The sequence below is a fragment of the Rhinolophus sinicus genome, chromosome 4 (genome assembly GCF_057876585.1).
Source record: "Rhinolophus sinicus isolate RSI-liver-muscle chromosome 4, RSI-T2T, whole genome shotgun sequence".
Lineage (NCBI taxonomy): Eukaryota > Metazoa > Chordata > Mammalia > Chiroptera > Rhinolophidae > Rhinolophus > Rhinolophus sinicus.
Window position 1 is genome coordinate 118,242,200 of NC_142504.1, and position 13,282 is coordinate 118,255,481.

The window sequence follows — 13,282 nt, forward strand, 5'->3', positions numbered from 1 at the left end:
AGAATATTATGTTCATGGTGGCAGGTTTTTATCACGATTCATACGAGTTCAGATGTTTATCTTTCACAGGTGCTTTGTATGTGTGTTGTGAGTGGTGATGTGTTTACACGTGTGACCCAAACAGCCCCCCAGGCTGCGCAGTGAGCTCCCCCCCTCAGTCCGGGCCTGTGTGGGTGGCTCCTGGTTCCCGGGTGTCAGCAGTGGGCACAGGCACGTGCAGGAGCCCCTGGGCTAAGGCTCAACCCCGGCTGACTCCTCGCGCTTCCACGGCAGCCCCACGGTGACACGTGTTCCCCCAGAACCGGGTCTGAATGCGTTTGGGGCTCTGCGTGCGCTGAGGCCTCCATGGCCCATCTGGTCTGACTTGTGAGCTGGGGGTGAGCAGATGAGAGTGGCTTACGCTTCCTCTGACAAAACAGGGCTGGGCCTGAAATTCCAACAACAGATGCAGACATAGATGGCCCCTGTTCCATGTGCAAGAATTTCTCAGAGAAAAGTTGGTTTGCTGCTGTGCAGGAAACACACAGTCTCTGGGGCAGCCACTGTATTGAGCTGTCAGGAAGCAGAGCTGCAGCCTTAGGGGGACACTCACTGTCAGGACGCAACTTGCACTCTGTGTTGGGTGGTGACAGGCCACACACGATCACTCTGCTCACCCTGTCTTGGTCTCTGAGGGAGGGAGCTAAGGAGCGGGTGCCTCTCAGGCCTGACCCCGCGGCTCCGAGCCTCTGGATTGCTTTACTGTCAGTGCCCCCAACATGAGGTGCCGGCTCCCTGGTTTCTAGCGTGCTCTGGTTAAGCGTTTCTTAATCTCGAAGTGTTTTCTTAAAAAGAAACTTAAAGCATTTTTCAAAGACTCAGAAAGGACTGGCTGGACCCGCGGGGTCCATCCTCTCCTGCAGGCAGCGGTGGGAGTGGGGCTGGGACTGAGCAGCGCGCGGGGGCTGGCGTCCTCTGTTTCTGTTCTATGAGAGTTTCTGCACACAAATGAAACAAGTCAGGACTGCGCTGGGATGGCACCTCTGCTTGGATGAGGTCGGGGTGGAGGCAGCAGCATCTGGGTTCAGTCCCATGTCGCTTGGTTGCCCTGCGTGTCTGTTGTCACCCCAGCCCCAGCGGTGACGTTTCCCCAGCGTCTTCCCCCAGCATCGTAGAGGCCGTTCTCTAAGTGCCAGTGTGGCAGCCGGACACGTCCGTGGGCTGCGCTGGGCTCCTGAGCCTCAGAGCCCGGGGTGGGGGTGGGGGTGGGGAGGGAGCCGGACGTTGGAAAGAGCCCCCATCCTTCCTCTGTCGTCCTCGTCCTGCAGCCACTGTTTATTGGTCTGAGAATCAAGGGATCACTGGAGCGTCCTCGGCCTTCCACCCTCTCCGAGCTCCCTTTTGCTGGTCACCATGAGCAGCTTTCCCCGCCTTTCTGTGCCACTGACCTCTGACCTGGGCTCCACATGGGCTGGGACAACACGGGTTTGGCCACTGCACTTTCCTGGTGAGAGTCTATTCTAGTAGAACCAGAAGTGTGGATTTTTAAACATTTTAACCAATAATGTTTTTATTGGAAATTAAGTGAAACATGCTTTGGGTTCTGTTTTATGCTTGTGGCTCATTTCAGTCCATGGTGGTTTTTCCCTGGGGGGTGACACGCGTGTCCGTGGGCAGCACATCTTGCCGAGCCAAGCCACATCATCCAGGCCACACTGGCCACATCGTCCTGAGGAATCTGAGTGTCACTGAGCTTGACAGCGAGTTTTCGTGGATGGCGGAAAGGGTCCTTTTCTTTGCCAAGAACAGACTTGTTCTTTCAGATCAGCCGGCCGCAGTAAACGCCTGTCCTGTCCGTGTGCATTGCTCAGGCGACCACAGAAGAGAGCTGCATGTGTGGAATGTGTGGACACAGCACAGTAGCCCCACATGCAGCAGCCTGAGGGCACCTGCTGCGTCCCTGGAGCGCCGGCTGCTGAAACGACCTTGACGTGACAGTCAGCGGGCAACTGAAAACAGCGGTGTCTCGTTGCCTGCCAAGGCTGTGACGTAGAGGTCAGGGAGTGACAGTTCTCCATTGTCTGTGGACGCTCGTGGCACCAGGGTTCCTCACCGATGACTGCTCTGAGAGCAAGACAGTTATAGCTGTGGCCCTTCCCATCCACAAGGAGACCACGCCCACAAACAGGGAGACCAGGCCACTTCTAGAGGCCGAGGTCCTCACATGTGGGTCATGCACAGAGCACGTTTCAGTGAGGGGTGACAGCCGAGCACGTTTCAGACACGGGGGACAGTGTCATTTCTAAAGTTGACGAAACGTAAAACTCTGTATAGTGTGTTACCCGGGAAAGCCATGGCTCCTCGCGCAGCAAGGCAGTTGTGGGCTTCTGGGATGCCTCCACTGTCACCCAGCTCACACTTCACTGTGACAGCGGGAAGGTGGACATTGAATGTGTCCCCTGGGCACTGGCAGCGCTGCGACTGAGGGCCCGCACCCAGGAGGGTGCGTCGCCTCTGCTGCCCCACGAGGGCTGTGCTCGCGGCCTGACCTGCGGCTTCTCTTCCACGCTCTTGTGGCCGTCTGTCATTTTTGTGTGTACAGTTTAGTCAGCCTGCTTCTACGTCAGCGTGTTTCAGTCTCCTGCTGTCACAAACAGTGCTGCGATGGGTGTCCTGTGCACCGATCATTTGCTTGTGTGACTTTATCAAATAAATTGCTAAACGCAGGACGCCAGGCCAGAGGTGGGGGCGCCTGTAACCTGACAGCTGCGCCCCCGTCAGAACGGCCGACAGTGCTCGTTTCCACACCTTCCACAGCACAGGACAAATACAAAGTGGTGTCGTTTTCATGTGGAGACAACAACTTCACCAAAACAGTCCAGCCAGTCACTAAACAGCAATGGTTGACAAGCCCCAGGGAGCAGGGAGACCAGGACCAGAGTTGGTACATCATAGAAACTAAAATGTCCATCTTCCAGCGAAAAAGAAATTGTGAGACGTGCAAAGAGACAGAAGAGTGTGACCCACACACGGGGGGGAAGCCGACGAGCAAAGCTGTGGTGTGACGGCAAGCAGGTGACAGGGCTCACAGGACCGCAGAGGAGGAAGTGCATGGATAAGGCCTCTTCAGGGAGACGGTACGAAACGAATCCTGGATAGAAAGGCATAATGACTAACTGAAAAATTCACCAGCGGGGCCCAGAAGGAGATTGGAACCAGCAGGAGAATTAGCAAGCGTGGAGCCCGAGGAGCAGCGGGCATGTGGTAAAAAGAGTGGAGAGGAAGGCAGTGTCAGCTGTGGTCACCATTAGACCCCAGCGCGTGGCTGGGGCGCTGAGGACAGCAGAGAGGAAGGGGGCCGGGAAAGACGGTGGCCGGAAACCTCCCAAATCTGAGGGGAAAATCTAACACATCCGGAAGCTCAGCGAACTCCGAGTAAGCTCACACGCCCGGCAGAAGTGCGGGGAGCCAAAGACAAGGAGAAAACGCCGTGGGTTTCCAGAGGAACCTGGAGGAGGAACAGGCTTCTCACCGGCAGCGGGAGCACAAATGTTCAAGGAAGCCGTCAGCCGAGAGTCCAGCAAAGCTGCCAAAATGACATTCCGGCTAAACGGTTTGCTGCGGTCGGCACGCCTTACAGGAAACGCTAAAGGAAGCTCTTCCACAGACATCAGAACCCATGCCAAGAACACGGCCCCGGTGTGGGGGTGCACACGCGTGGTTAGCTGACGGTGTGATTGCATGTTTTTCTCCACTTGCCACGTCCTGGATTCAAAAGCAGGTGTGTACGGTTACATGTAGAGTGGTGCTGGGCCTAGAGCGTGCGGAGGGCCCAGGGGACCGGGTGTGGGGAAGGCGGTGAGGAGAAGGCTGACGTGACGAGCCCTGCTGTCCTCCCTCACTTCTCTTATAAAGGAACAGTTGTGACCTGGGACCCAGACACACACAGTCTGCGGAAGAGTCACAACACAGAAAAGCGGGCAGGGGCCAGAGCTGTGGCAGTGACGTCTCTGCCTGCGGTCGACTGGTGACGTGCCGTCTGTGTGGCCGTGCGCCATGGACGTGATGGAGCGGTGTCCCATCAGGGTTCACTGAACGCATGGGAAAGCGGGAAAGGGGTGGAGGGGCCGCTCCGCGAGGGCCAAGAAACAGTGAAATGCTAAGAAATCAGGGCAGCCGCTGTCAGACTGCTTAGACATGAGCCAACTCTGCCGCCTACAAGAGACACGTTCAGTTCAGATACACAGACACTAAAAGTGAGATGATGACATGCAGACAGCGCCCCAGGCAAGCAGGGCACTTAGGCGGACAGCAGACAGCGGACTGGGAAACAGTGTCACGAGAGGAGCGGTGGAGGTGCAACAAGTGTGAACAGTGTGCGCTTGAGAAAAACGGCGCCGAAACCCGTGGAGCAGAGCTGGGCAGACTGGAAGGGACCAGCGACCGTTGGCCGTCGCGTGTGGCAGGACCGGCAGGGACGTGGAGGGTGTGAGCGGCACGACAGGCAGCTCGACCCCGACGACTCACAGACCGGCCTCCAGTCCCTGGGAAACGCAGCAGTGGCCGAAGCCGTCCTGGGAGCGGCGGGTCAGGACGCGGTGGTGCAGTGGACCCGAGAGCCCATGAGCCCACACGTGCATGGCCCGCTGGTGTCTGGCGGGCGCCAACTTCCTGGGAAGAGCCGAGCACGCCGAGCGGTCAGGACCTGCAGGAGCGGACACACTGCCCAGGAGCAGCCGCCTGTGGGGTCTTCCCTCGGCCACCAGATGCACGGATGTGTGTCCCTGCTGTGGTCACTTCCGTGAGAAATCTCTGCTCAGAAGCCCCTTTACACCAGTTTTTATTGGGACGTTAAATTCTGCTTTCGTCACTTCAGAAGTATAACTGAGCATTCTTTAAACCTTAATTTCAGATATTAATAGCAGAAAGCTCACTTTTCACATCAGTTTTAAGCCCAACTCCTCAGTTTTCTGCAACAAAACTCAGACTGTTTCTTTAGTAGAAAATACTATGTATTCCCATTACCGTGAAATGCTCTATTCTGAGTCACCACCTGCAGGTGACGCTCAGAGGGGACCTGCTGTGACAAGGATGATCTGGGGCTCAGATGTGGAGGGAACACTCAGCATCTCTGGCCTCGCTGCTGGCATCTCTCATCTCACAAATAAGTTACGTTGTTTTGCTAAGAGCAGCATTCACGTTTCAGATTCTTGGTGTGCTGTAGTGTGTGCATGTGTGTTACATATATGTGCTGTGTCTACTCACGTGTGTGTAGATTTATACACATTACGTGCATCACGTCCCGTGTATGCATTGTTACACCTGCAGCACTCACGTCTCGCATGTGCCGTCTACGCCTGGTTCTGTGTAATACATGTCCCAGGTAATGGCCACCATCACCACACATGTGAGGCCGACACTACCCAGCTCTTCCGTATCGGGAAGCTCAGGACGGGTTCGGTTGGGCACCATTTCTAGCGTGTGGCTGAGCCCCCTCGGCACATGGGACACCTAGCAGCCTGTGAGGGCCTTGAAGAGAGCCGGGAGCCAGTTGGACTCGCTGCTTCGGCAGTTTCATGGGCTCATTCTGGTCAACGTTGCTGTGTCACCACTGGGACTGAGCCGTCTGCAGTGGCTCGTAGCACACGGTGACCACTGCGCTGGCTACGTAACGTGCTGCCCTGGACTTCGTGCTTCATGGAGACATTAGCTGTGACGATTGTCTGAGCGAGTGGCCACTGTGAGTCCGTGGAACAGCACCAGGACTGAGACCGTGACCATGAGCACAACGGTGACCCCGGCAGACGGCCTGTGTCATAGGCTCCACACGGCCCCCTCACACTCGCTGGTCCTTCCTGCTGCGTCCGCAGCTGTGCTGGAAGGATGGTGTTTGTATGGGCTCTTACATGGAAGAGTCATCGTGGGAGCTGTGACCCTGCACGACAGCTGTCTGCCGTGTGTGGACAGGATGCTGCTTTCAGTGGGAAGTACAAGAGCGGTTCTGGGCCTGGACAAGTGTGTTCCCTGCTAGCCCATTGCCGGCCTCTCGTCTGCCTGACAGGTGACGTCCACCTTCTTTGTGGGTGGCCTCGCGGCCTTGTGCCGTGCGGGTTCTGGCCTGTCTCCGGGAGGCCGGGCCAGCTCTGGCCAAGGCCTGGGTGCTCAGCGGCCCTGGGGCCTCCTGCTCCTCTGCCCTCCTCCTCTCTCTTGTCGCCTGGTGACAGGTGGTGTCCTGTCTGTCCACTGCAGGTCCTCTGTTGTGGCTTCGTGATTTCCTGTTACATCACCGACTGCCACTGTTGTTTTCTCCAGTAGCATTGCTGGACTTCTGTCGTCCCCACATCTCGGTGCTTTGAAATGCAGAGCCTGGCAGTGAAGGAAGCAGAGGGAGCTTGTGTGTCCTGGTCCCAGACCGAGTGGCCCCACATGTGTCCTTGACCATGGAAGCCCCGTTGCGAGTGGCTGAATGACATGCGTGTGTGTGCTTGTCTTCCAGAGGCCACAAGAGAAAGCTGAACGAGGAGGACGCTGCCAGCGAGTCCAGCAGGGGCTCCAGCTGTGAGGACGAGGGGAGCAGCTCAGAGGCGGACGAGATGGCCGCGGCGCTCGAGGCGGAGCTCGACCTCATGTGATGTGCACGGCACCACCTCCCTCCCGTGCTGGCCCGCGATGGGTTTTCTTTTCTCCAGAAGGACATGTATATTTGCAGAGCTCCACATACAGAAACATTATTTTGCAGAAGTAGGTGTTTTTAGAAGTTTTACACAGGAAAGCTGGGGAAGCGGTGCCCCCTGCCCAAGACCTGCAACGCCCCGCAGAGCTCGGCTGGGGCTGGGCGCTCCGCCATGGATGTGGGGCGCCCTCTGGTGGCCCAGTGCAGCACGGGGTGAAGGCTGCAGCTCCTGGCGTCGCCCAGAGCCCTATAGGGATGGCCGGGTATCTTGTGCTCTCTCAGAGCCGAAGCTGCCGGGATGCGAGAGCATCTCCAGGTGAGGCAGGGCACTGTGTGGGCGGGCCCGCGAGCTCTGCTGTCCTCGGGTCCCTGGAGCTCTGCTGGTGACCAGATTCCAGCATAGGGTCCACTTCACACAGCCTGGCCATCTGCTCCGTAGACAGAGCTGATGTAAAGTTTTGTATATCTGTTTCGTATTTGACCCACCAACAGCTTTTTCTTTCATTTAATAAAAATCCTTTTTGTAAGCTCTCCTGTCTGGTACATCCCTCCTTGGGGGACCCAGCTTACGCCCTGAGCTCTCACGTGTGCTGGGCGAGCCCCCCCAAGCACATCCCTGTCACAGAGATTGTAGAGCAGGGAACTCAATGTGCCGGAAGGTTCCAGGTGAGCTGCCCGGCCTCGGGGGCTTAAGTAGGGAGGTAGGTGCCTGCCTCGTGCTTATCAGGGGTCCCGTGGCTGTCGGTCTGGTCGCTACAGCGCTAGGAATGCAGAACCTCGTTGTTGTTTCTAATTGTTGGATTTATGAGAACTAGCTCTCGGGAGCTGCGGGCGCAGGGCTGGGCCAACTGTCGACACTCCTCACTGGCACGTTGCAGAATAGGGTTCGTCACATGCGGCACGAGACTAGCATGAGGTTGGTCTCATGCTGTCCCGTTGTCCAGGTCCTGTTGTCCCGAGACCTCTGGGCTGGCGGCGGGGAACCTCTTCCTCCGTGATCCCTGCTGGGCTTCGAGCCGGGTGGAGAAACCCAGCAGCCAGGGCATGCCCGGCAGGGTGTCGGTGCCCGGGGCAACCACCAGGCCATGCTCTGCCGTGGCCGCCGCAGGAGGCCACTTCTCCAAGCAGTGTGGGCTGCTCTCCTGCCCAGTGGCATTTGTCGCTGAACATCGTGCGCCCTGGGACAGGAGAGGAACTCGCCTTGACGTACAACTGAAGCCGCCCAGAGTGTCATCGTTCAGGGAACTCCTCTGACTTGGGGGAAAGAGGTGGCGGGCCTGGCGCTGGCGGTTCCAGTGCCGTTCTGCATGGCCAGGTGTGGGGTTCATCGTGGCAGGTCCCAGGCACCTGGCCGGCCCCAAGCTGTCCTTGCCCCTGGCCTTCTGGGCCTCTCCTGGAGAAGCTCCTTTCTGGGAGGGGCTCAGGCAAACCCATTGGCACACAGGGTGAGGGTGCAAGCTGCTTTAAGGTGATTTTAGGAACTGCACGCGTCTAGTGAGCCCAGCTCCAGGAGTTAACGATTCTGCAGCAAACAAATTGACGCTCCTCCAGGAGTTTTTGCATTGGTGATGCCTGTGCCCAACCTGCCGGTGAAGTCTGTTTTGGTTTCAGCTTGTGTTTGGCGAGTTAAACCTCAGGGTCACCACGAGTGACGGAGGCAGTCCGCCCGACAGCAGGCCGGTCCAGGCACTGAGCCTCGCTCGTCACGGTCCTCCCACCTGTCACTCGGTTCCCCTGGGGGTAGGCTTTCCTGTCACTGAAGGAGAGGGGACGCGACCCCGCCATGCTGGGCAGAGTGGCTGCTTTCAGCATTAACTCTGGGTGCCCCCGAGGGCATCGGCCATGCAAGTACCACCAGAGGCGACACCGCGGCAAGGTTGGAACGGAGGCGGTTCAGGTCCCAGCTCAGCCACTTGCAGTGCGTTCCTCACCCCTGGCGCCTAAGTTCCCTGGTCCGCACAATGGACACAGTAACGGACGTGTAAGGATTGAAACGTGAAGCGCGGCCGTGTGCGGAGCAGGTATGGGAGCCGCTCGGGGGCAACACTGACCCAGCGGCTGCCCCAGTTCTGTGCGTCTCGCTCCTCACAAAACAAGGCAGATGTGAGGTTGTAACGGTTCAAGCACTGTCGCTGTCACTGTCATCACTATAACAACTGTGGCATTGGATCGGCCATCAGGCTCCACCAGCACACACGCACACACCTCTGCACACTCACGCACACGCGTGTGCACGCAGGCGCGCACACGGGAGCACACCAGCACATGTACACACAGCACCACTCTGGGATTGATGGGTTCCTGACTCAGAATTTCCTGAGGCCCCTGACCTGTAACGTGCTGAGCCCTGGCCGTCCCCGCCCCAGCCGGATGGAATGACCCGCATGGAAACGAGCTTCTGAGGGTCTGGCCTTTGATTTTGAGTGGGCCCAGCAGCGTGGCTGACATGGCACATTCTCTCAGGTGGGGCAAGGTTCTAAGGTGACGTGTCACTTCAGGGGTTGAATGTGTTCCAGAACTCTTTCAGGACAACGGCCTCCTGACTCCCATCTACCCGGAGATGACGGTGCCTCAGAAAAATCAGTCAGACTTGAGATACGAGAACTCAGAAAGGGGGCGTCCTGGCCTCTTGCTTGTGTTGTGGGGAGGGCCACCTGGGGATCAAGGTCAGGACCCACCCAGCTCATGCCATGGACGAGGTGCCTCAGGAAGCCCGTGTCCTGATGGTCACCTGATGTGCCCCGTCAGCCCTGCAGAGGGGGCGGGCACCCCAGAAGTCTGAGCATGGTGGGTGAGGGTATGTGCCACCCAGCGCATGTCAGGACTCCTTGGCCTGGCAGACCCGCCACGCCCCTTCTCTACGGATGGTCTCAATTCCAAACAATATGCCCAGTTCACCTCACACTCAGCGTTGGGCCAGGCGCTGGGTCCCTGGGCAGACACATCCCCACCCAGCACAGGCCAGTGGAGAGACACTCGGAGGCAGGTCCTGTCCAGTTGCATTTCTTTGGCCTCTGCCCAGCTCTGCCCACAAGCATCATTGCTAAGAAGGGAAATGGAGACTCGAGGCCAGCTGGTGCTGTCCTCTGGGGGTAAGGGGACAGCAAGTGGCCCCCTGGAGGCTCTGCCCAGCTGGGCTTGGCCCTGCAGAAAGCCATGGGGCAGCACAGTACGCAGCAGATCCCCCTCAGAAGAGAGGCAGGTGAGGGCAGCAGCCAGAGGAGAGTGCCTTGCTCCATGGGCCCCTCCCAGGCGATGCCAGGTGCTGGGCAAAGGGCAGGCTGGACGGCTGTGATGAGCACCCGTAAGCAGGACTGTAAAGGTCCCCAGGGATGTCAACGTGCCCAGATGTGCCCAGCCCCGCCCCCACACCGGCATGCGGTGTGGGGAACGCCCTGTGTGATGAGATGCCCAGAGAGCCCTGCTGTCCGGAAACGGCCCGGCGGCTGCGGTGCTCAGGTCGTCTGTCTTTACGTGGACGTACACCCACTGGGGGGTGGCCTTGGGTGACAAAGTGCAGCCGCATTCAGGGGACAAACTGATGGTACCATTAGGCAGCTCTGACTTCCAATTAATTACTGGATTGTGATGTGACTGTGGGCAGCAGTGAGTCCCCCAGCCAGCGGTGGCTGGGGGTTGGGAGGGCCATGCACTCCCTCACTCTGGCCGAGACTGCTTCCTGCGCGTGAGGACCTGACCCTCGCCTGTGCCCCCTGCCATCTTGCTTTGGGGGAGGGGGCCCTGTGTGGACACTCATTACACATCCCACGTCTTAAACGGCTGTAAGTTCAGGCTTCACATTTGATGTTTGCAGCGACTAAGGAAGATTGCTTGCTTGTTCATACGGTTAACGAATGTTTATTTCGTGCCGCCATGAGCTGGGCCGACCTGCCTGAGAAGGTGTTCTGTGGGGGAGAGAGATGTGTCATTGCACAGCAGGCCCTGGTGGCCGCAGTCCTGCAGCTCCGTGGTTTCTGGGGGACATGTATCCTCCACATCCAAGTGAGAAAGAGGCCCCACACGCACACGGCCACCAAGGTACGTCCTGTAATTCTGATCACAGGCTGGGGGCTGCAGATGGACCTGATGACGGGTGAATTTTGAGTCTGGTTTTAAACGTAAAAATTGAGCTGCCACGTGGATGTGCTCAGAACGGGGACAGAGCCCAGGAGACGGTGTGGACTCTGTGCAGCGTCAGCGAGTGGGGGAGGCACTGGGGAACTCGGGGCTGGTGGGGTGCACACGCCCAAGACAAAGCAGCCGGGCTGACACACGGGAGGACCAGCTGCCCTCCACCTAAGACACATGCTAGTCCTGCGGGAGGGCCCCACTGCCCTGCATGGCAGCCCAGGGGCCGGGCTGTGGCCCTTTCGGGGCCTGGGAGCCACCCTGCTTTCTGCCCCACGCCACCTTCCTCGGGAGTCTGTGAAAGCTGGTCTCTTTCCAGAAAGTTCCCTCGTGTTCACTGTGGCCAGGCCACATGTGGAAACCAGCAGGAGGGCTGGGAGGGCTGGCTGCTGTGAACCAGTCGGGGCGGGGGTGGGGGGCTCAGGGCTCCGGTCAGCCTCCCTGAGAAACGCGGGTCTGCAGCCCACACCAATCACCACGCCCAAGGGGAACGGGAACACCTTGCACGGCCCAGCCATAGGTGAGACCTCGCGCTTGAGGTCTGGGTTGGAACACACTCAGCCACCGCGGGGGAGGGGGCAGGGCTGGTGTGTAGCGTACGCTGACAGGCGTTAACCTCCCTCCTGCGCTGGTCGCAGGCCCTCACGGTCACCTGTGTTGAGCAAAGATAACGAGAAAAGCAGGACTGATGAGCTTTGTTCGTTAATATGTTTTTGCCAGGAAGTTTATGAGAGGCAGTCTGCAGTGCTGGCTGTTTAACGTGGCCGGTAAAGTGGTCCCCCGACACCCCCGCCTGCACTGGCCCCGACACGCCTGTGATGAGCAAAGGTGCTCAATCAACGCTCGTGACACACACGCTTGCTCGGCTGGTCCCTTTATAGCCTCCTAAGAGCCTCTCTTCATAGAATCAAATAAATGTAGAGCTGGAAAGACTGGAGGTGGGGGGGCCAAGCTTCTGGAACTTTCTCACGTTGGATCCTGGGCGTCTTGTAAAAGGGTTGGGGTGGGGCCTGAGAGTCCATGCTGGCAGCAGGCCCCACTGGGCAGCACAGCCCATCCACCTCCTGTCATTTGAGATGAGGGACCAGGGCGCCAGAGCCCCCAGAACTCCCCAAACCATGTCGCTCACTAGTTACACGAACAAATTGTCCCCGTTTCTGTCCCCTTGCCTTCGTCTGCCTGTCTTCTTACTGAGCTTGTTACAGACTCTCAGCTATTTTCAGTGCACTCGTGTGCATACACACAGACAGACACCCCTACAGAACACTCACCACACACACACGCACACACACACCTATTCACACACACGTACTGGGCAAACCATGAGACTGGTGAGAAATCCCTGTGTGAACAAAATGGTGCCCAGAATATGTGATGACATAATGACAGGACATGAAGGCCCAGAACTCGGTGCCGGTCTCAGGAGGCACATGTGCTCAGGGTTTGGGGTTCGGGTGCGGCTACACTCGGGCCTGAAGCTGTGGGCTGCTCTGGAACCATCCCTCACAGCCCCACAGGCAGTGCCCGGCCAGCCGGTTGTCAAATTAGCAAACATCCCAGGTTCCAGACTGAGCAAACACCCGCCTTGAGGAACATGGCACAGCACACGTGTGAGCACAAGAGCCACGTCCCCTGCATCCTGCGCTCAGCGGTGGTCCTGCCACGTCCTGGCCTGTCCTGGCCCCAGCCCCGGCCCATGAGCACCCCGTGTGTGTCCCTGAGTGCCACTCCTTTGCTGCAGCACACACCTGCCTTTTCTGGGCACTGGCAGGTGTACCCTGCCAGTGGACGGAAGCCGAGACGTCCCTCCCTCTGTGGGGACACTGGAGCAAACTGGTCACATTCAGTGTCCGTTTGAGAGGCTGCAGCTGAGGATGTTTATCCTTAGAGGTGACTGGGTGCACAGGATGACCCCACCAAGTCCTGCCTTGCGGGCGGGGGCAGCGCTGGCAGGGAGCAGGGAGCTGACTCTCCGGGAGGTTTCTCCCCTCTGTTTCATAACAACATCCATCTCCTGCAAGACCTGCTGCTACTCCCGAACCAGTGGGCTGTTGCCTTTCCTTCTAAAACCCTGATTTTCAGTTGTATAACTTGGCCTAAGTCCAACATGACAAAAAAGAAAAATGTAAATCTAGCAGCATTTGGTGCTTTTTCCCAGCAGCACCTGGTCTACTAATTGCTTTGGCTGCCCTGGCATCCCCGGGAGCCGCGTCGGAGCAGAGTCTGGGGCCTGATCTCTGTGCCGTTAAAAGCGCGGGTGTCTCTTTATTTTTGGTTCTGGTAATTCTACTTCGTGGGTGTTGAGTGACGGGGAATTTTCCAGTCGTTCAACAGCAGATATAGAAAAATAAGTGAACGGGACAACGGCTCCAATCCAGGCCTCTGCCTGTCAGGCCTCTGCGCCGTGACGGACCAAGGGATGTGTTCCTGTGAGCCGCGGGCATCTGGCTGCCACAGGCCCTGGAGGGCGATGGCCTATGTTTAACCGGCTGACCTGTTCCG

General features: G+C 58.1%; 1 protein-coding gene across 4 annotated transcripts in view; it reads left to right on the forward strand.

Annotated features, from left to right (window-relative positions):
• CTDP1 (CTD phosphatase 1) overlaps nt 1–7,179 on the forward strand; it is a 42,961-nt gene extending 35,782 nt beyond the window's left edge. For all 4 annotated transcript variants that reach the window (XR_012498681.2, XM_074339797.2, XM_019715715.3 and 1 more), the window contains one exon: nt 6,476–7,179. Coding sequence is in view for 3 of the 4 variants with exons in the window: in XM_074339797.2 (XP_074195898.1) it covers nt 6,476–6,611 (136 nt within the window). In the remaining variant the exon portion in view is untranslated. The remainder of the gene's footprint in view (nt 1–6,475) is intronic.
• The last annotated feature ends 6,103 nt before the right edge of the window (nt 7,180–13,282 follow it).